The 23,975-nt window shown below is 44.8% G+C and overlaps 1 protein-coding gene across 1 annotated transcript in view; it reads left to right on the top strand.

The window, feature by feature from the left end:
• The first annotated feature begins 6,058 nt into the window (after positions 1-6,058).
• The window catches only part of CDA (cytidine deaminase), a 41,143-nt gene continuing 23,226 nt past the window's right edge, over positions 6,059-23,975 (top strand). The window contains exon 1 of the mRNA XM_038746701.1: positions 6,059-6,305. Coding sequence (XP_038602629.1) covers positions 6,134-6,305 — 172 coding nt within the window. The 5' untranslated portion in view covers positions 6,059-6,133. The remainder of the gene's footprint in view (positions 6,306-23,975) is intronic.

Genomic DNA, 23,975 nt, shown 5'->3' with positions numbered 1-23,975 from the left:
TTTTTCTTTTTCTTTTATGGATAGTATTTGCACTGTCTAGGTGCAGCCCATAGGGCCGTGATCAAACCACCTGCCCGCTCAGTGACTCAGTTTCTCCATCTGCAAAATGGGAAAGACAAAGGAGGAAGGAGAGAGAGAGAATACATCATCATCATCATCATCATCAATCGTATTTATTGAGCACTTACTGTGTGCAGAGCACTGTACTAAGCAGTTGGGAAGTACAAATTGGCAACATATAGAGACAGTCCCTACCCAACAGTGGGCTCACAGTCTAAAAGGGGGAGACAGAGAACAAAACCAAACATACTAACAAAATAAAATAAGTAGAATAGATATGTACAAGTAAAATAAATAAATAAATAAATAAATAGAGTAATAAATATGTACAAACATATATACATATATACAGGTGCTGTGGGGAAGGGAAGGAGGTAAGATGGGGGGGATGGAGAACCAAACCACACCACCTCATTCTCATTAACAGCTTGGGGAATCTCAGCCAGGAGGATTTGGAAGAAGTGGGAGTCAAATTGTATCCATTCCACCACTCCTTGTTCTTTAAAACTTCCTATGGTTGAGACAAATACCTTGTAAACCTTGTAAAGTAGACCTTGTAAAGTGTTTCCTATGTCCCAAGCACAGCACTAAAAGCTGAGTTAGGTACAAGATAACCAGACAGAGCTCAATCCCTGGCCTTCACAGAGCTCCACAATCTAAGAGGGAGAACAGATATTTCAACCCCATTTTACAGCGGAGGAAACTGAGCCACAGAGAAGTAAACTGACTTGCACAAGGTCACACAGCAAGTAAGTGATGGAGTGGGGATTAGAACCCAGGTCCTCTGACTCCAAGCCCACGTTCTTTCCACTAGGTCAGCCTGCTTCATATTGATCTGAAGGACAATGGCTTTTCTTATGTCCTTTTGTTCTGGGAATGAAGAGGAATAGAAACTAATCAGTAAATGCAGGCAATCCTGCAGGGAGAACCAAAGGAAGCTCAGTCTGGACAAGGTCTGATCAATTCATTCCATAATATCATGATGATGCACCCTTTGGTGAGAGTCAGCCAAAGCCTGAAGGGCTTGAATTTTCAGTAGCATTCATGAAAAAGCTTAGCCACTCTGCGTGATTTCTCGTAAACCCACTCTGATTTTTTTTTTAAGTTTCAAGCCAAGCAATGTGGCCTAGTGGAAAGAGCAGGACCTGAGAGCTAAATGACGTCGGGTCTAATCTTGGCTCTGCCACTTGCCTGCTGTGTGACTTTGGGCAAGTCACTTCATGTCTCTGTGCCTCAGTTTCTTCATCTGTGAAATGGGGATTCAAAACGCACCCTCCCTCTTACTTGGACTTTGAACCCCCTGTAATTTACTTTAGTATCTGTCTTCCCTGATAGATTGTAAACTCCTTGAGGAAAGGGGTCATGTCTACTAATTTAATGTGCATTTCCAAGTGCTTAGCAAAGTGCTTTGCCCAGAGTAAGCACTCCAATACCATTGATTGATTGACCTACAACATAATAATAATAATGGCATTTACTAAGTGCTTAGCATGTGCAAAGCACTGTTCTAAGCACTGGGGAGGTTACAAGGTGATGAGGTTGTGCGACGGGGGGCTCACAGTCTTAATCCCCATTTTACAGATGAGGTCACTGAAGCACAGAGAAGTTAAGTGACTTGCCCAAAGTCACCCAGCTGACAGTTGGCAGAGCCGGGATTTGAACCCATGACCTCTGACTCCAAAGCCCGGGCTCTTTCCACTGAACCACGCTGCTTCTCCGTGTGCTAGACACTTGGTACTATCCCTAAAGAAATTGAATAAAAGGCAATCCTAGAGTCCACAGAAGCCCAGAATCTCGAGGGAGAGAGGGAACACAGAGGTATGTAAGTCATTTAGATTTAAGCACTTAAAAAGCTTTTAAGCATTAAGACAAGTTCTACTCAAACAGATTGCTCAGCAGAGCCCCATGATCTATATCTTCCTCCCCCTCCAGGATTCTAAGTGGCCTAGTGAAATGAGGGGACCGAGGTTCTAATCCTGGCTCTACTGCTTGCCTGCTATATAATCTTGGGAGAGTCGTTTAACTGCTCTGGGCCTCAGTTTCCTTATCTGTAAAATGAGGATAAAATACATATTCTGCCTCCTACTTAGACTGTAAGCCCCTTGTGGGGCAGGGACTGTATCCTATCAGAGAAGCAACGTGGCTCAGCAGAAAGAGCACAGATTTGGGAGTCAGAGGTCATGGATTCTAATCCCTGCTCCATGTCTTGTCATCTGTGTGACTTTGGGCAAGTCACTAAACTTCTCTGTGCCTCAGTTATCTCATCTGTAAAATGGGGATTGAGACTGTGGGACAACCTGATTACCTTGTATCACCCCAGTGTTCAGAACAGTGTTTGGCACATAGTAAGCACTTAACAAATACCATTGTTATTATTATTATTATTATTACCTGATTATCCTGTATGTAACCCAGCCTTTTGGATAGTGCTTGGCACACAGTAAGCGCTTAAAAAAATGCCACAGTTATTATTATTATTATCAATCCAGTTTCTTAAGGACTGTGGGAAGGGTGCTATTTATTAGTAGTAGTAGTAATAGTAGTGGTATTTTTTTAAGCACTTACTATGTGCCAAGAATTGTACTAAGCACTGGGATAGATATAAGATAATCAAGTCCCACATGGAGCTCACAGCCTAAGTAGGAGGGAGAAAGAGTATTGAATCCCCACTTTGCAGATGAGGGAACTGAGCCTCAGAGAAGTCAAATGATTTGCCCAAGGTCACATGGCAGATAAGTGGCGGAGCTGTGAGCTAAAACCCATGGCTTCTTACTGCCAGACCCCTGGTCTTTCCACTAGGCCATGAGATCTCTGTGCCACAGGAGTGGTGGGGATCATGATAATGGTATTTGTTAAGCGCTTACTATGTGCAAAGCACTATTCTAAGCACTGGGGTAGACACAAGGTAATCAGGTTGTCCCACATGAGGCTCACAGTATTAATCCCCTTTTTACAGATGAGGTAAGAGGTGCAGAGAAGTTCAATTGCCCAAAGTCACACAGCTGATAAGTGGTGGAGCAGGGATTGGAACCCATGACCTCTGACTCCCAAGCCCGTATATATATATATATATATATATATATATATGTATGTATGTATATTTGTACATATTTATTACTCTATTTCATTTCTACATATTTATTCAATTTATTTTGTTTTGTTAATATGTTTTGTTTTGTTGTCTGTCTCCCCCTTCTAGACTGTGAACCCGCTGTTGGGTAGGGACCGTCTCTATATGTCGCCAACTTGTACTTTCCAAGTGCTTAGTACAGTGCTCTGCACACAGTAAGCGCTCAATAAATACGATTGAATGAATGAATGAATGAATGAAAAGCCCGGGCTATTTCCACTAAGCCACTGGTAAGGGCCCAATTTCCCTCAGCCCCCAAACCCTGGAAAGCCAGTTGGTTTGCAGTCCTAGGTTCTGTAGGTTGTATTTTTTAGGTGAACGTGAGGAGAGGGATTGGCAAACGGAGGAGGTTGACAGGGGAAAAAAACAAACAGTAAAATGCTAAGTAACCTCAGCAGCTGAATCAAGGTCACTACCTCCATTCTTAGGCTCAGTTCCAGTAGAACTTCATGACCTAGTACGAGTTTGTTCCCAGGGTTCATTGTTCATTAATCTTGAAATGAATAAAGTCTCCTGTTACTTATTGGGTCAGGTATGAAGGAGTTTAGAGCCTGGGCTGGCTATATCTGTGCTTCCCTCTCAGGGTTCATTCATTCAATCATATTTATTGAGCGCTTACTGTGTGCAGAGCACTGTACTAAGCGCTTGGGAAGTACAAGTCGGCAACATATAGAGATGGTCCCTACCCAACAGTGGGCTCACAGTCTAGAAGGGGGAGACAGAGAACAAAAACAAACATACTAACAAAATGAAGTAGAATAGATATGTACAAATAAAATAAATAAATAGATATGGCGGGGAGGGGAAGAGATGGGGAGAAATTCTGCCTCACTACTCAATCGCAAGAGCAGAAATCATGGGGTTTGGAGGGCAACCAGATAAGCTTTCTGCCCCCTCCTTCATGAAGCAGTGGGGATCGGCAAAGTCGTGACTAGAGGAAAGGAAGAAAAAAAGAGAGATAAAGAAAAAGGAGAGAGAGGATGAGATAGGAAGAGAAAGACAGGATAGAGGAAGAGAGTTAGAAAGAGAGGAGAGAAAATGTCAGATTTGCCATACCCTTGTCTAGCTGTGAAGGAGCATTTGTGTGGGGAGGGGAGGAGAAAGGAAGCCTTGGAAGGTGACAAAGTAATTCCACCCTTCCTCTTGGATGTTGACTGTAACACTTTCCCGGTCACGATGATCTGGGTTTACCCAAGCCACACCTATGAAAAGCCCCAAGCACCCCCTGAGATACGGGGACCACATCTAATTCTTTCACCTATATATTCTCCTGTAGTGCTTAAGTCAGTGTACCGTACTGGGTCTTTGGTGGGGGCTTTCAGCTCTCCAACCCTAGGAACCAGACCTGGGGCAGAGAAGAACCCTTTCCCCGCTCCTTTCCAGACTCTCAGAGTTGGTTCCAATTCCGGATTCAAATTCCTCTGCCAACCCAGTCTAAGGGCGCTCCAGCCAACAGGAGTCCTGGAGTGAGCATGCTTTGGAAAGTTAATCCATCTACACTGAGCCAATCAGGGTGGAGGGTACAGCAACTCTAAGTTGAAGACTGAGTCCACTCGTGGGTAGGAAATAATTAAGCTCTGCCACAGCATGGAGAAGCAGCATGGCTCAGTGGAAAAGAGCACGAACTTTGGAGTCAGAGGTCATGGATTCAAATCCCAGCTCTGCCAATTGTCAGCTGTGTGATTTTGGGCAAGTCACTTCACTTCTCTGGGCCTCAGTTACCTCATCTGAAAATGGGGATTAAGATTGTGAGCCCCCCGTGGGACAACCTGATCACCTTGTAACCTCCCTAGAGCTTAGAACAGTGCTTTGCACATAGTAAGCGCTTAATTAATGCCATTATTATTATTGTTATCATTCTCTGGGCCTCAGTTACCTCATCTGGAAAATGGGGATTAAAACTGTGAGTCCCACGTGGGACAATCTGATTACCTTGCATCTACCCCAGTGCTTAGAACAGTGCTCAGTACATAGTAAGTGCTTAACAAATGCCATCATTATCATTATTATTACGAGAGTCACAAGGACCTGAGTTCTAATCCCAGCTCTGCCAGTTGTCTGTTATGTGACCTTGGGCAAGTCACTTCACTTCTCTTGGCCTCAGTTCCCTCATCTGTAAACTAGGGATTGAGATTGTGAACGCTACATGGGACAGGGATTACGTACAACCAGATTACCCCGTGTTACCCCAGCACTTAATACAATGCCTGGCACATCGTAGGCATTTAAATTCCACAGTTATTATTATTATTACATCTTCTGGCATCTCAACCTGGCTGCTACTATTGTTGGGTTTGGCCTCCCGACTGAACCACCCAGAAAACAGGTTTTCTGAGTCTCTGACAAGAGATTCCTGGGTCACATGTACATGCAGAGACAAACTTCCACACTCTCCTACCCCAAATGTGGCAATTTTTACTCAGACTGCAGACTCAGAAGAGATTACCCACACCCCAACAATGTGGAGAGCCCCTCCTGGAACAAGAACACACACCCAATGTTGACTCATCCTTAGACAGCCCAGTCGGAAATACTCAGTGGCAATCAGAAACAAACAAAAAAAAGCAAAAGCCACACAGAACACCAGAAACGGAAATTCCGCAAGCTTATGGGAACTCACACTTTGCAAAACAGACCACAAGTCTTTGTCTCCTGTCTCTGGAGAGTGAAAAAGCACACCTCACCTCTAGCTGGAGAGGGAAGTGTCACTATTTCTCTCTCACTAACTATCTACCTGTCAGAGAGAGAGAAACAGGGGAGGGCACACGTCCATCCAAACATGGTACCTTATAACTAAGACACACCCATCGTAGTGGGAGGAGACTTTGGCTCCACAGTTCCAGAATCGAGATGACTTTGGCTGACACCGTTCAACCCCCAAGCATTTCCTCCAGCTGTAGCTTGCCTGAGCCAGGACCCGTGGCATTAGAGGTGCTTGGAGAAATGGCCCAAGTGAATGCCCTCAGTCCTCTGAGAAATTTGCCTCAAGTGGGAGCAGAACAAATCCAACAGCTTGTGGGGTCTTGCCAGGAAGCCAAGAAATTTGCTCACTGCCCCTATAGCAACTTCCCAGTTGGAGCAGCTTTGCTAACCAGAGATGGGAAGATCTTCTCCGGTAAGTAAGGTCAAAGTTCATCTTGAGCCCTGGGGGGAAGCCTGCTTTTGGGAAGCTAGTTGTGCTTTAAGGAGACCTATGATAATTGTGGTATTTAAATGTTTACTATGTGCTAAACACTGGGGTAGAAACAAGATCATCAGCTCAGAGCTATCCTTGTCCCAGATGGGGCTCACAGTCTAGAAGATAATCTCTGTCCCCAACTCTGACCCTCCATCCCCTCTTGAAAGAGAACTGTTAGGGTGGAAAGGAGAAGGTTGGAAGTGCCATCTGACTGGAGATAGATTAGTGACGGAGGAGAAATTCTTCTGGGATTAGAACATTGGGAACCGGCGTTATGGGCAGGAAATGTAGCTGCTAATTGTGTTGTATTCTCCTGAGCGCTTAGGACAGTGTTCTGCACGCAAGTGCTCAACAAATATGATTGATTGTGGGGTTAACTGGGGAAGAAGATATGGTTGAGAAATTCTTAAAGGAGCACACCACACTTAGGTACATAAAAAATAATAATCGTGGTATTTGTTAAGCACTTTATGCCGAGCTCTGTACTAAGTGCTGGGGTAGATTTAAAATCATCAGGTCCCGCACAAGGCTCACATTGTCTGTCAGTAGGAGGGGAAAACAGGGATTCATTTTACAGATGAGGAAAACATGAATGGGTAAACAGAAATAATTTGAAGCCTTATATTACGAGAGCAGAGATCCAGGCACGGTAGAGATCCGTCCAACATCCACCTGTTCAGGACAGCTGACACCTCTAAAATAATAATAATAATAATTATGGTATCTGTTAAACACTATGTGCCAAACCCTGTTCTAACATGTCTACCAACTCTGTTATATTGTACTCTCCCAAGTGCTTAGTACAGTGCTCAGTACTGTAAACACTCAAATGCAATTGACTGATTCTAAACTCTGGGGGAGATAGAAATTAATCAGGTCAGACACAGTCCCTTTCCCACATGGGGCTCACAGTCAGAAAACAGTCCAGATTATAAATAACTATATCGGACCCAACTCATGGGGAAGAGACTCCCAGAGAGATCCTTCCTTTCTGTTCTTTCTTCAGCATTTAGTACAGTGCTCTGCACACAGTAAGCACTCAATAAATACAACTGACTATTCTTTCTTCATGATCACTGCTTAAACTCCAACTCCTGGGACAGAACATTTCTAGCTTCTGACATCCAGCCTGCCCCTGGATTTTTTCTAATAATAATAGTATGTGTCAAGCACGGTAATAAGTGCTAGAGTAGGTACAAGATGATTAGGTCCCCCATGGGGCTCATGTTTTAAGTGGGAGTGAAAGTGGGTATTGAATCCTGATTAGAACCCAGGTCCTCTGATTCCCCAGCCCATGCTCTTTCCACTGGGCCACACTGCTTCTGCTGAAGATGGTTCCAAAAATCCACATTTGTGACTCAATTAAGTTTTCTGTTTTGAGCCCTTGTTTTGTACAGTGCACTGCATTAAGTACTTGGGAGAGTATTATAGAGGTAGAAGACACAATCTTCTCAAGAAGATTGCAGTCTAGTATAGGAGACTGACACAAAATGATTTAGAGTCAGGAGAAAGAAGCACAGAATGTATTGGGGAAAGCCTCCTGGGAGAGGCGGGCTTTGAACTTGAAGGGAACTGAAATCTGGGAGGATATGAAGGATTTAACCTGTTAAGCAGTTAACATTTAAGGGAACTATCTGAACTGAATTCTTTTTACTGCAGTTCAACACCAAAGGGCTGAAAAGCATTAGTCCAGCAGCCAGGGTACTGTTTCTTTTGGGGGTGAGTGTCTTCTGTGGATTGGTCTTGATTCCTCCTCGCTGACAATCTGCCACTTTGGGGAGGTTGTGCTATCAGTTCGGAGCTGCCCTCTCACTCCACCGTCCAGGCTGCTTGGACTTTGGGGTTTGCCTTGAGGCCTAGATAACAAGTCACAGGGTGGCACAGCTGTGCCCTGCTTACTATGACATGTTTCCTACTCCAGCCCCAGCATCATGGAGATCTTTTACAGACTTTATGTAGCGTATCCCTTTGGTTCGGAACCAATTCATAAGAACAGACAGGTCGGATCATTACAGGTTTCCCCCAGGGCCTAAGGGACTTCTAAATACAGATTCCTCCCTGACATTCGAATTCTACTAACTAGCACAATCTCAATTAAATATTAACCCTGAAACTGCCCCTTGACCAGGAATCACTGTCACCAAAGGGAGGGTGGCACTTTGCAATTTTAAACCCCCATTCCAGAGACACTTGCGTGCCCCATCTAATCGGGAGAGAAAGTGGCTGATGTTTCTGTGGTGCAGTGGGTAGCTCAACAGGACTGGGTGTCAGAAGGTCATAGATTCTAATCCTGGCTCCACCACTTGTCTGCTGTGTGACTTTCAGCAAGTCACTTCGCTTCTCTGTGCCTCAGTTACCTCATCTGTAAAATGGAGATTGAGACTGTGAGCCCCACCTGGGACTGTGTCCAACACAATTTGCTTGTATCCACCCCAGTGCTTAGTACAGTTCCTGGTCGCTTCACTTCTCTGTGCCTCAGTTGCCTCAGTTACCTGTGAAATGGGGATTAAAACTGTGAGCCCCCTGTGGGAGAACTTGATCACCTTGTAACCTCCCCCAGTGCTTAGAACAGTGCTTTGCACATAGTAAGCGCTTAACAAATGCCATCATCATCATCACATAGTAAGCACTTAATAAATACTACAGTTATTACCTAGGGGACCAGGCCTTGGATATAGAAGAACTAAGTCGGCAAACTCACGCTCCGCCCCAAGGCAGTTCGGTGCCCCTTCTAATCTGGAAAGAGCATGGCTGATGTTTATTGTATCACTCATAATAACCACCATCATCACTTTCTTCACACCCTCTGCTGGGCTCAGGACCTTAGGCAGCCCCGCAGATGTGCTATATACAACAATAATTAATAACCACAATTAAATTCTCATTACTTGCTATTCTCTCATGGGATTCTGCAAATAGAAATTCCAGCAAGGCCATTAGCTTGTGGGGGTGGGATGAGATAAGGAGGAGGGGGTTGATAAGTTCATAAAGAAAAGAGAATGGCAAGGTGAAAGGGAAGAGGGGAATGTTGCGGCTGGGTGGGGGTGGGGGGACAGAGTAAAGAAAATCTGAAAGGAAGAAAGAAAAGTGGAGGAGGAAATGAGAAACATTTAAAGGAGCTGGAGTGCATCTGAGAAAATCAGTGCCTCCAGGAGCTGATAAGGTCAGGGAAAAGGGGAGATCTACTCAGCCGAGGAGGAGGGAACATGAGGGAGACTACAGAACCAGACTCTTTTTACACAATGTTCTGAGGCTTTATAGTGAGCAAGATACTCTGTCAGCAGTTTTCCAGCCCGAGCCTTGCAGGACTGAGCCGAAAATCCTAATCCAACTTGGCCTCCTCCAATCCTGGTTGAATCCCTGGGACCTCTCTAGGAGCCCCCAAAGCCATTCTGGTGTTCAAAAGGGCAGAGCAGGACCATCTAGCAGCCTATTCTGCTACTTATCACCACCACCTAGCAGTCTACTCTGTGACCTCAGGCCAGTCACTGAACTTCTTTGAACCGCAGTTTCCTAATTTGTCAAATGGAGATGAGTTATCTTCCTTTTACATGGTGAGCCCTATGTGGAACAATATATCTGATCTGATTACCATGCTTCTACCCCAGTGCTTAGTACTATGTGCGACTGCCTGGCACATAATAAGCACTTAACAAATACTACTTTTGTGTTGTTATTATGAGTGCCCAGCTGGTGGAGGTTAATTTGCACACTGAGTTACTAGAATGTAAGCTTACCAGTCTTTTTTTGTTAACTGGCATTTATTAAGCATTTGCTATGTGCAAAGCACTGGTCCAAGTGCTGGGGAGGTTACAAGGTGATCCGGTTGTCCCAAGGGGCACTCACAGTCTCAATCCCCATTTTACAGATGAGGTAACTGAAGCACAGAGAAGTTAAATGACTTCTCCAAAGTCACACAGCTGACTATTGGTGGAGCTGGTATTTGGTCCCATGACCTCTGACTCCAAAGCCAGTGCTGTTTTCCACAGAGCCACGCTGCTTCTCAGCTGGCCTGCCTCCTCTCTGGTTCTGATTCACCATGGGACACTTTTGTACGTCACGGGGAGCAGTGCGTCCAAGTGGGAAGAGCACAGGCCTACGAGTCATAGGATGTACACTCTAATTCTGGCTCTGCCGCTTGTCTGCTGTGTGACCCTGGGCAAGTCACTTCCCTTCTCTGAGCCTCAGTTCGCTCATCTGGAAAACAGGACTGTGAGCCCTACATGGGACAGGGATTGTGTTCAACCGAGTTGCCTGTAACCACTCCATTGATGAGTTCAGTGCCTGGCACATAGTAAATGCTTAGTAAATATCATTATTATTAGTAGTATTGTTATTACCTCCCCTCTCCCCCTTCTACACTGTGAGCCCGTTGTTGGGTAGGGACCGTCTCTATATGTTTCTGACTTGTACTTCCCAAGTGCTTAGTACAGTGCTGTGCACACAGTAATCACTCAATAAATACAATTGAATGAATGAATGACCTCAACTGTAAAATGGGGATTAAGACTGTGAGCCCCACCAGTGCAAGCGCTTAACAAATACCATCATTATTATTATTATGTGGGGCAGGGACTGTGTCCAACCTGATTATCTTGTATCTACCCCAGCACTTAGTACAGTGCCTGGCACATAGTAAACACTTAACAAATGCTGTTATTATTATTATTTTAGGCATAGGGTCTCCCAGCTGGTGAGATCTGTGCCAGAATTTCCACCAACCCAGAAGGGAAATGCAAAGGCCTTGGAACAAGTGGTGGTCGGCAGGGAGCATTCAGGGATCCCCCTGGAGAAACATTCTAGCATCATACAAAATCCATGTGCTTCCACCAAAAGAGAAGCAGTGTGAACTAGTGGATAGAGCCCAGGCCTGGAAATCAGAAGGACCTGGTTCTAATCCAGGCTCTACCACTTGTCTGCTGTGGAACGTTAGACAAATCACTTAACTTGTCTGGGCCTCAGTTACCTCATCTGTAAAATGGGGATTAAGATTGTGAGCCCCATGTGGGACATGGACTGTTTGTAACCTGATTAGTTTGTATCTACCCCAGCCCTCAGTACTGTGCCTGGCATATAGCAAGGATTTAGCAAATACTATTTTTAAAAGGTGTCTGTGACATCATTGTTATTATCATTATTACTGTATTGAGTGCTTATTATAATAATGGCATTTATTAAGTGCTTATATTGAGTGCTTATTAAAATAATGGCATTTATTAAGCACTTACTATGTGCAAAGCACTGTTCTAAGCGCTGGGGAGGTTACAAGGTGATCAGGTTGTCCCACGGGGGGCTCACAGTCTTAATCCCCATTTTCCAGATGAGGTAACTGAGGCCCAGAGAAGTGAAGTGACTTGCCCAAAGTCACTCAGCTGACATGTGGCGGAGCTGAGATTTGAACCCATGACCTCTGACTCCAAAGCCCATGCTCTTTCCACTGAGCCATGCTGCTTCTCTGTGCCAAGCACTGTTCTAAGCACTAGGATAGATACAAGTTAATTAGGTTAAACACGGTCCCTGTCCCACATGGGACTCACAGTCTAAGTAGGAGGAGAAACAAGCATAGAAACCTTATTTTACAGTTGAGGAAACTGAGGCCAGAGAAACAATAATAATAATAATAATAATTGTGATATTTAAGTGCTTACTATGTGCCAGCTGCTATACTAAGAGCTGGAATGGATAGAAGCAAATTCATTCATTCATTCAATCGTATTTATTGAGCACTTACTGTGTGCAGAGCACTGGACTAAGCACTTGGGAAGTACAAGTTGGCAACGTCTAGAGACGGTCCCTACCCAACAGCACGCTCACAGTCTAGAAGGGGGAGACAGACAACAAAACAAAACATATTAACAAAATAAAATAAATAGAATAAATATGTCCAATAAAATAAATAGAGTAATAAATATGTACAAACATATATACATATATACAGGTGCTGTGGGGAGGGGAAGGAGGTAAGGCGGGGGGGATGGGGAGGGGGAGAGAGGAAGGAGGGGGCTCAGTCTGGGAAGGCCTCCTGGAGGAGGTGGAAGGCCTGGGAAATTCTAACCACTTTAGGGGCCGGCTCAATGACATATGGGTTGGACACGGTCCCTGTCTCACACGGGGCTCACAGTCTCAATCCCCATTTTGCAGATTACCTCAACTGAGGCTCAGAGAAGTGAAGTGACTTGCCCAAGGTCACACAACAGACAAGTGGCAGAGCCGGGATTAGAACACATGACCTTTCGTCTCCCAGGCCCTTGCTCTGTCATTCAGGCATTCATTCAATCGTATTTATTGGGCGCTTACTGCGTGCAGAGCACTGTCCCTTACACCACATTGAGCGCTTAGTACAGTGCTCTGCACACAGTAAACGCTCAATAAATACGATTGAATAGAATATTCTAGGTCACCCAGCAGACAAATGGCAGAGCAGGATTAGAACCCAGGTCCTCTGACTCGGAGGCCCGTGCTCTTTCCACGGGGCCAAACTGCTTCTCTTATGCCCGGCATTACACGTGTGACAACACACACATTTCCGTGACCAGTGAACTGCTGAGGCATCAGTGACGACCCCTTCCTGGGAACTTCTAACCACTTTAAGGGCCAGCTCAGTGACATACGTGTAACCTCAGGGAATGGGTTATTTAATTATTCTGTTCTCTAATAATATTTATTCTCTAATAATATTTAATTATTCTGTGCAGAGTACACTGCACCAATAACCATTGCTACTGCTGCTATTACTTCAAGACCCGGCCTGCCAGGATCCCGGCTCTGCCAATTGTCAGCTGAGTGACTTTGGACAAGTCACTTAACTTCTCTGTGCCTCAGTTACCTCCTCTGTAAAATGGGGGTTAAGACTGTGAGCCCCACGTGGGACAACCTGATCGCCATCTGGCTCTGTGGCGCAATGGATAGCGCATCGGACTTCTAGTGTGGAAGAGGCCATTCAAAGGTTGTGAGTTCGCGTCCCGCCAGAGTCGCGGTTTGCTTCAAGCGCTTAGTACAGTGCTCTGCACACAGTAAGTGCTCAATAAATAGGATTGAATAATAATAATAATAATAATGGCATTTATTAAGCGCTTACTATGTGCAAAGCACTGTTCTAAGCGCTGGGGGGTTACAAGGTGATCAGGTTGACCCCCGCGGGGCTCACAGTCTTCATCCCCATTTTACAGATGGAACTGAGGCCCAGAGAAGTGAAGTGACTTGCCCAAGGTCACACAGCTTGAATGAATGAATGAGTGAATCACCTTATATCCTCCCCAGCGCTTAGAACAGTTCTGGGCACATAGTAAGCGCTTAACAAATTCCATCATTATTATTATTATTATCTGTCCATCCCATTTTATCTTAACCCTTGTCTGACCACATCTGCATTCTCACCTACTCCGCGTGATTTGAGTTCCTTAATTGAAGGGAGATTAATTTATCTGTACGATTTCTTCCTGTCTCTTGGTTCTTCCTCCTGCTGACTGGAAGTATTTTTTTCTCTCTCTCCTATTAGATTGTAAGCTCCTTGAGGTCAGGGACTGAGTTCTGTTGTATTCATTCATTCAATCGTATTTATTGAGCGCTTACTGTGTGCAGAGCACTGTACTAAGCGCTTGGGAAGGACAAGTTGGCAACATAGAGAGACGGTCCCTACCCAACAGTGGGCTCACAGTCTAGAAGGGGGAGACAGACAACAAAACAAAACATATAAACCAAATAAAATAGAATAGATATGTACAAGTAAAATAAATAAATAAAAAAATAGAGTAATAAATATGCACAAAAATATATACATTCATTCATTCATTCAATCGTATTTATTGAGCGCTTACTGTGTGCAGAGCACTGCACTAAGCGCTTGGGAAGGACAAGTTGTACTTTCCCAAGCAATGAGAGAAGCATTGTGGTGTAGTGGAAAGAGTACACACCTAGGAATCAGAGGACCCGGGTTCTAATTCTGACTCTTCTAGACCCTTCTAGACTGTGAGCCCATTGTTGGGTGGGGACCGTCCCTATATTCATTCATTCATTCAATCAATTGTATTTATTGAGCGCTTACTGTGTGCAGAGCACTGTACTAAGCGCTTGGGAAGTACAAGTGGGCAACATATAGAGATGGTCCCTACCCAACAGCGGGCTCAGAGTCTAGAAGGGGGAGACAGATAAAACAAAACATATTAACAAAATAAATAGAATAAATATGTACAAGTAAAATAAATAGAGTAATAAATACGTAAAAACATATATATATGTACAGGTGCTGTGGGAAGGGGAAGGAAGTAAGACGGGAGGGATGGAGATGGGGAAGAGGGGGAAAGGAAGGAGAGGGCTCAGTCTGGGAAGGCCTCCTGGAGGAGGTGAGCTCTATATGTTGCCAACTTGTACTTCCCAAGCGCTTAGTACAGTGCTCTGCACACAGTAAGTGCTCAATAAATACGATTGATTGAATGAATGAATGACTCTGCCACTTGCCTGCTGTGTGACCTTGAGTAAGTCACTAAACTTCTCTGTGCCTCAGTTCCCTCATTGTAAAATGGCGATTGAGACTGTGAGCCCCATGCGGGACATGGACTGTGTATTTTGTATATACCCCAGCACTTAGTACAGTGCCTGGCACATAGTAGATGCTTAACAAATACCAATAACAACAGCAAAAAATTATTGAGCCCAGTAGAGTCTCAATAAATACCCATTGATTGATTTACCAGACTGATCCCAAGAGTAGCTCACTGCATGAAGTTGAATTTATAGGTAGCTCTTAAGGAAGCCCTGATTGGAGTTTGAGCAGCGTGGCTCAGTGGAAAGAGCTCGGGCTTTGGAGTCAGAGGTCATGGGTTCAAATCCCGGCTCCACCACGTGTCAGCTGTGTGACTTTGGGCAAGTCACTTCACTTCTCTGGGCCTCAGTTCCCTCATCTGGAAAATGGGGATTAAGTCTGTGAGCCCCACCTGGGACAACTTGATTACCTTGTATCTACCCCAGCGCTTAGAACAGTGCTTTGCACATAGTAAGCGCTTAATAAATGCCATCATTATTATTATTATTATTTTAGAAATGGGCTAGCTCAGCAAGGCCTAATAATGGCAAGAACCCAGGCTTGGGAATCAGAGGTCATGGGTTCTATTCCCGGCTATGCTGCATGCTTACTGTGTGACCTTGGGCAAGTCACTTCACTTCTCTGGGCCTCAGTTCCCTCATCTGTAAAATGGGGATTGAGACTGGAAGCCCCACGTAGGACAACCTTGTATCTACCCCAGCTCTTAGAACACTGCTTGACCACAGTAAGTGCTTAACAAATGTCATAATTATTATTACAGTGAAAGGGAAACTGCTTAAAAATGGGGGGGGGGGGGGTCCTTTCTTTGTTCTAGCTGGCTCTGAGAAGCTCCTTACTTGCCCCAAGATCTGAGTTCGAGATCTGCAACCGCTGGTTCTTCACCGACATCCGGCCCGTACCAACCAAAAAAGGCTATTTGCCTTGCCTAATACATACCACAAAAAAGCTACTTGCCTGGCCCAGCCCAAAGCTTTGCCACAGGTACCTACAATACTGGGGGGTTTCACAAACTGTGGGTATTGCAGGGAGTATTGTACTCTCCCAAGCTCTTAGTATGGTGCTTTGCGCACAATGAGCGCTCAATAAATACAATTGAATGAATGGAGTAATAGTAATTATAATAATAATAATGATAATATTTGTTAAGCGCTTACCATGTGCAAAGCACTGTTCTAAGCGCTGGAGAGGTTACAAGGTGATGAGGTTGTCCCACGGGGGGCTCACAGTCTTCATCCCTATTTTACAGATGAGGGAACTGAGGCCCAGAGAAGTGAAGTGACTTGCCCGAAGTGTCACAGCTGACAGTTGGTGGAGGCGGGATTTGAACCCATGACCTCTGACTCCAAAGCCCGGGCTCTTTTCACTGAGCCACGCTGCTTCATTAAATGGCTTGTGTGCGCAGTGCACTGTAGTAAGCTCTGGATTAAAAACTCACAGGGGAGAGTTGGACACAGTCCCTGCCCCTCCAGGGTAAGGTGAGGGGCGTTTGGCAACCAAAGCAATAGGAAAAATGAAATAATATAAATGAAAGAACTTCCTAAAAGGCGAAGGATGGGAGTCCAACAAGTCTAGAGGTAAAGAATGTGTCTGTTTATCCTTATATTGGACTCTCCCAAGCGCTTAGTACTGTGTTCCACACGCAATAAGCATTCAGTTAAATACAAGTGACTGAGTGAATGAAAAAGGAGGCTTTAGGGAGCTCAAAGGGTGGAGATCAGTCATGAGTCCTGTCACATTCAAAGATTCTCAATGTTCTTAAATGTTGAGGGCTCATACTGCTGCAACTTTATTACTACTACTACTAATAATAATAATGATGACATTTATTAAGCACTTACTATGTGCAAAGCACTGTTCTAAGCGCTGGGGAGGTTACAAGGTGATCAGGTTGTCCCACGGGGGGCTCACAGTCTTAATCCCCATTTTCCAGATGAGGGAACTGAGGCCCAGAGAAGTTGTGACTTGCCCAAAGTCACACAGCTGACAATTGGCAGAGTTGGGATTTGAACCCATAATAATAATAATAATAATAATAATAATAATAATAATGGCATTTATTAAGTGCTTACTATGTGCAAAGCACTGTTCTAAGCGCTGGGGAGGTTACAAGGTGGTCGGGTTGTCCCAAAGGGAGCTCACGGTCTTAATCCCCGTTTTCCAGAAGAGGTCACTGAGGCCCAGAGAAGTGAAGTGACTTGCTCAAAGTCACACAGCTAACAGTTGGCAGAGCCGGGATTTGAACCCATGACCCCTGACTCCAAAATCTTACCCATGACCTCTGACTCCAAAGCCCGTGCTCTTTCCACTGAGCCACGCTGCTTCTCAATTACTATTACTAATAATAGTGGTATTTGCTCATCAGTGGCATTTACTGAGCATTTACTGTGTGCAGAACACTGTATTAAGCACTTAGTAGGTGGTAAGCCCTTACTATGTGCCAAGAAGGTCAACACCTTGGACACAGTCCTTGCCCCACATGGAGCTCGGTGTCTAAGGGGGAGGGAGAACAGTTGTCTCAACCCCATTTTACAGATGAGCAAGCTGAGGCACAGAGAAGTGAAATGACTTGCCCCAGATCACACAGCAAGCAAGTGGAGGTGCCAGGGTTAGAATCCAGGTCCTTGGGCTTGCAGAGTTTGACTCAGGACTGAACCAGTGTCAATCAATCAATCAATCAATCAATCGTATTTATTGAGCGCTTACTGTGTGCAGAGAGAAAGTAAAACTAGTTAGGTCATTTGGAACCCATCTGTCAATCAATCAATAATAATAATAATAATAATGGCATTTGTTAAGTGCTTACTATGTGCAAAGCACTGTTCTAAGCACTGAGGGGGATACAAGGTAATCAGGTTGTCCCACGTGGGGCTCACAATCTTAATCCCCGTTTTACAGATGAGGGAACTGAGGCTCAGAGAAATTAAGTGACTTGCCCAAGGTCACACAGCAGACATGTGGTGGAGCGGAGATTCGAACCCGTGACTTCTGACTCCTGAGCCCGGGCTCTTTCCACTGAGCCACACTGCTTCTCCAGTGTATTGAGCATTTACTCCAAGCAGAACAGCCTTGGGGGACAGGTCCCGGGGGAGGGACCGTCGCTGTGGATCCCGAGTCCTGGGTTCTAATCCCAACCCTCAGTGCAACTTGGAGGAGTCCGGCTCTGCTACTTGTCCGCTGGGTAGCCTTGGGCAAGTCGCTTCAGAGACCTCATTGGTAAAATGGGGATTAAGACTGTGACCCCACATAGGACAGGGACTGTGTCTAACCTGATTAGCTTGCATCCAATCAATCAATCATATTTATTGAGCGCTTACTGTGTGCAGAGCACTGTACTAAGCGCTTGGGAAGTACAAGTTGGCAACATACAGAGACGGTCCCTACCCAACAGTGGGCTCACAGTCTAGAAGGGGGAGACAGAGAACAAAACCAAACATATTAACAAAATAAAATAAATAGAATAGATATGTACAAGTAAAATAAATAGAGTAATAAATATGTACAAACATATATACATATATACAGGTGCTGTGGGGAAGGGAAGGAGGTAAGGCAGGGGGGATGGAGGGGGGAGAAGAGGGAGAGGGAGGAGGGGGCTCAGTCTGGGAAGGCCTCCACACCAATCAATCAATCAATCAATCGTATTTATTGAGCGCTTACTATGTGCAGAGTACTGTACTAAGCGCTTGGGAAGTACAAATTGGCAACACGTAGAGACAGTCCCTACCCAACAGTGGGCTCACAGTCTAAAAGGGGGAGACAGAGAACAGAACCAAACATACCAAAAATATAAAATAAATAGGATAGAAATGTACAAGTAAAATAAATAAATAAATAAATAAATAGAGTAATAAATATGTACAACCATATATACATATATACAGGTGCTGTGGGGAAGGGAAGGAGGTAAGATGGAGCTAAGCACACCAGTGCTCAGTACAGCGCCTGGTACATAGTAAGCGCTTAATGTTTTGTTGTCTGTCTCCCCCTTCTAGACTGTGAGCCCGCTGTTGGCTAGGGACCGTCTCTATATGTTGCCAACTTGGACTTCCCAAGCGCTTAGTCCAGTGCTCTGCACACAGTAAGCACTCAATAAATGCGATAGAATGAATGAACAAATACCATAATTAATATTATTGTACTAAGTGCTTGGGAAAGTCCAAAGCAACAGAGTTGGTAGATGCATTCCCTGCCCACAGGCAATTTGCAGTCTAGAGGGAAAAACAGGCATTAATGTGAACAAACAAATAAGTTGTGGATGTGGACATAAGGTGCTGTGGGGCTGAGGGTGCCTAATAATAATAATAATAATAATGACGATGTTATCTCTCAGATGCCTAATGGGTACAGGCCAAAGTGCAATTCTGACATTTCAGAGTATCAGAGACTCAGGATTAGGAAGGGAAAGGCCAGCAAGCAAGGTAAATCAATTCTGTATATGATCTTTTTCTTTTGACCTCCATAGCCCTACAGTGACTTAGCTCAACAAATAAGGGGGTGACTTCCTGGGAAGCCTGGTACCTCCACCCCGTCGGTCAATCAATCACTGGGATTTATAATAATGATGGCATTTATTAAGCGCTCACGGTGTGCAAAGCACTGTTCTAAGCGCTGGGGAGGTAACAAGGTGATCAGGTTGCCCCACGGGGAGCTCACAGTCTTCATCCCCATTTTCCAGATGAGGGAACTGAGGCCCAGAGAAGTGAAGTGACTTGCCCAAAGTCACCCAGCTGACAATTGGTGGAGCTGGGATTTGAACCCATGACCTCTGGCTCCAAAGCCCGGGTTCTTTCCGCTGAGCCATGATTGAGCGCTTACTGCGTGCAGAGCACCATACTAAGCGCTTGGGAGAGTACACTACAACAGAGTTGGTAGGCACGTTCCCTGCCCACAACGAGCTTAAAGTCTAGAGGGGGAGACAGACATTAATATAAATAAATTACAGATAAGTTCATAAGTGGGGCTGAAGGAGGATGGCTACCATGGAAAAAGAGTATGAAGCTCACAAATTTCCTTTTTTGCCTTTCTGTCCCTCCCAGCCCTGCCGTTCACCCCTCTGGGGCAGAGTGCTGTATACAGAGTAATAATAATGGTATTTTTTAAGCGCTTACTATGTGTTGGGCATTGTTCTAAGTGCTCGGGTCGGTACAAGATAATGGGGTTGGTCACAGTCCCTGTCCCACATAGTCCTAATCCCCATTTTACAGATGAGGGAACTGGGACAGAGAGGTTAAGTGACTTGCCCAAGGTCGCACAGCAGACAATCAATCAATCATTTATTGAGCGCTTACTGAGTGCAGAGCACTGTACTAAGCGCTTGGGAAGTACAAGTTGGCAACATATAGAGACGGCCCCTACCCAACAGTGGGCTCACAGACAAGTGGTGGAGCCGGGATTAGAACCCATGACCTCTTGACATCCAGGGTCATGCTCTATCCACTAGGACACACTGTTTCTCTAGGGTAATAATAATAATAATAATAATAATAATAATAATAATAATAATAATGTAATAATAATAACAATGATGGCATTTATGAAGCGCTTACTATGTGTAAAGCACTGTTCTAAGTGCTGGGGAGGTTACAAGGTGATCAGATTGTCCCACGGGGGGCTCACAGGCTTAATCCCCATTTTCCAGATGAGGGAACTGAGGCACAGAGAAGTTAAGTGACTTGACCAAAGTCACACAGCTGACAATTGGCAGAGCTGGGATTTGAACCCATGACCTCTGACTCCAAAGCCCGTGCTCTCTTCCACTGAGCCATGGGGTAGAAGCAAGAAGGAGAGGACCAGTGTTGAGGGTGGGAAGGGTGGATGAATTGAGCATTGTGATTTTTCCAACCCACATTTTTGCTGTGTGGACCCCAGGGGTTGGGTCGGGTGAATTTGGGGTGTGCCAATCTCTTCACTGAGCAGGGCTGAGAGCCAAGCTCAGCTCCCGAGGTGTCAATTTTTCCAATTTTTCTGGGGTAACTACCATTTGTTGGAACACAAACCTGGAAAACTGGCATGAAGCCTTGCCCCTGGATATCAATCAGTCATACTTAATGAGTATTCACTGTGTGCAAAACACTGGGAAGCAGCGTGACTTAGCGGATAGCGCACGAGCCCGGGAGTCAGCGGGACCTGGGTTCTAATCCCGACTGGGCCGCTTTTCTTCTGTGTGATCTTGGTGGGCCACTACACTCTTCTGTGCCTCAGTCACCTGATCTGGAAAATGGGGATTGAGTGTGAGCCTCATGTGGGACAGGAACTGATTAATTTGTATCTACTCCATCATCATCATCATCAATCGTATTTATTGAGCGCTTACTGTGTGCAGAGCACTGTACTAAGCGCTTGGGAAGTACAAGTTGGCAACATATAGAGACTGTCCCTACCCAACAGTGGGCTCCAGCACCTAGAATAATGCTTGGCACATAGTAAGCACTTAACAAGTACCAAAATTATTATTATTACTAAGTGCTTGCGAGAGTACAATACAGCGGAGTTGAGAGACATGTTCTCTGACCAGTTTACCTTCTAGAGGGGATATATAATAATAATAATAATAATAATAATAATGGCATTTGTTAAGCACTATGTGTGAAGCACTGTTCTAAGTGCTGGGGGGATACCAGGTGATTAGGTTGTCCCACGAGGGGCTCACAGTCTTCATCTCCATTTTCCAGATGAGGTAACTGAGGCACAGAGAAGTTAAGTGACTTGCCCAAAGTCACCCAGCTGACAATTGGTGGAACTGGGATTTGAACTCCAAAGCCCGAGCTCTTTCCACTGAGCCACGCTGCTTTTCTATATTACACTTCACAGAGTCTCTGGTCAAAATGACTTCATTGGTAACTTCAAAATGGATGTCTAATTTCTTATTTGCTCTGCTGATGTGCCTCACACATGACTGGTGAAAATGTTTCATTTTAAACACACAGAGAAGGCTGTTCTGTGTAGGCCTTTGGGATGCCTGCATGATTGAATTGCCAAGTAGGAAATCTACATGGTCCCTAAACACTGTAAAGCACCAAATGTATCTGTGAGTTCGTTCATTCATTCAGTCGTATTAAGTGCTTGATGTATGTTTAGCACTGTATTAAGCGCTTGGGAGGGGACGATAGAACAACAAACAGACACATTCCGTCCTCCAACGAGCTCACAGTCTAGAGTTCACATCCAATTTATGAGCAAAGAATCAGAGCAGGAAATTCTAGTTAAAATTTGCTAGAATCCGGGTCATCTAACTCTAGAGGTGATGGTTAGGCAGTAAAAGACTGTGAGCCCACTGTTGGGTAGGGACTGTCTCTATATGTTGCCAACTTGTACTTCCCAAGCGCTTAGTACAGTGCTCTGCACACAGTAAGCGCTCAATAAATACGATTGATGATGATGAAAAAGATCTCCGCTTTCTACAGACTGACTGACTTTCTGCAGGACAAATACTGGGTTTTTAACTGAACCATGTGCCGTCTGTTTCCCCAAACCGGAAGGGAAGGAAACGACTGGCGTGTCCTTATTGTTTCTCTTCAATCTTTGTGAAATCTTTTCTGGCAAGACAACAAATTGCACGAATCTTGCAACACTTCTTGTTCCTCGTTTTCTTCTTGAGCAACCAGTCACCTCTGCTAAAACAACCGTATGGAAATAGATGGCACTGATGTTTTTCCTTATACCGCCATCCTCTCTGCCCCTCAAGGTTTCTTCTTGACTTAACAGCGTGATGTAATGGCCAGAACCTAGGGCCTGCGAGTCAGAAGGTCATGGATTCTAATCCCAGCTCTTCCACTTGTCTGCTGTGTGACCTTGGACGAGTCACTTAACTTCTCTGTGCCTGTTACCTCATCTGTAAAGTGGGGATGGAGACTGTGAGCCCCAGTTGGGACAGGGACTGTGTCCAACCCGATTTGCTTGTATCCACCCCAGTGCTCAGTACAGTAGCAGGCACATAGTAAGCACTTACCAAGTATCGTAATTATTATCATCATTATTCTTTCTGTCATCTCCTACCATCCCTGTATTTCATTTTCGCAAGTCCTGTGACGGATGAGGAATTTGAGTCTTGGAGGAATCTAAGCTATGTAAATAGGAAGACAAAATAACATGAGAAGCAACATGGCCTCGTGAGAAATAGCATGACCTAAGTGGAAAGAGCACAGGCTTGGGTGTCACAGGACCTGGGTTCTAATCCTGGCTCTGCCAATTGTCTGCTGCGTGACCGTGGGCGTGAGAAGCAGCGTGGCTCAGTGGAAAGAGCCCGAGGTCATGGGTTCTAATCCCGGCTCCGCCACTTATCGGCTGTGTGACCTTGGGCAAGTCACTTAACTTCTCTGGGCCTCAGTTACCTCATCTGTAAAATGGGGATAAAGACTATGAGCCCCATGTGGGACAACCTGATCACTTTGTATCCCCCCCAGTGCTTAGAACAATGCTTCGCACATAGTAAGTGCTTAACAAATGCCATCATTATTATTATTATTATTTAACTTCTCTGGGCCTCATCTGTAAAATGGGGATTAAGATTTGTGAGCCCTATATGGGAGGGAGTGTACAACCTGATTTTCTTGTGTCTACCCCAGTGCTTAGTACAGTGTCTGGCACATAGTAAGCTCTTAAATACAATTAAAAACAACAACAACAACAACAAATAAGCTATGCTATTCCTGGCTGAGACCAAATAGTCCATCCAGTCCAGTATTCCACCTCCGACAGTAGAAACAGGGGGCTTGGAGAAACCATATCTGTAATTTATGTATTATATCTGCAATTTCTTTATATTAGTGTCTGTCTCCCCACTAGTCTGTAAGCTTATTATGGGCAGGGAATGTGTCTGTTCTTTGTTATAGTGTACTCTCCCAAGTGCTTAGTACAGTGCTCTGCGTACAGCAAGCCTTCAGTAAATGCAATCAAATGAAACCATGGGAAGGCTGACTTCCTGGAGGCATATAATAATAATAATAATATTAATAATTGTATTAAGTGCTTACTATATGTCAAGTACTTTACTAAGCGCTAGGGTAGATGTTTTGTTTTGTTGTCTGTCTCCCCCTTCTAGACTGTGAGCCCGTTGTTGGGTAGGG

This window comes from Tachyglossus aculeatus, chromosome 5 (assembly GCF_015852505.1).
Source record: "Tachyglossus aculeatus isolate mTacAcu1 chromosome 5, mTacAcu1.pri, whole genome shotgun sequence".
In the NCBI taxonomy this organism is placed as follows: Eukaryota; Metazoa; Chordata; class Mammalia; order Monotremata; family Tachyglossidae; genus Tachyglossus; species Tachyglossus aculeatus.
The sequence above is the reverse complement of the archived record's forward strand: the minus strand, read 5'-3'. Positions and strand labels throughout refer to the sequence as shown.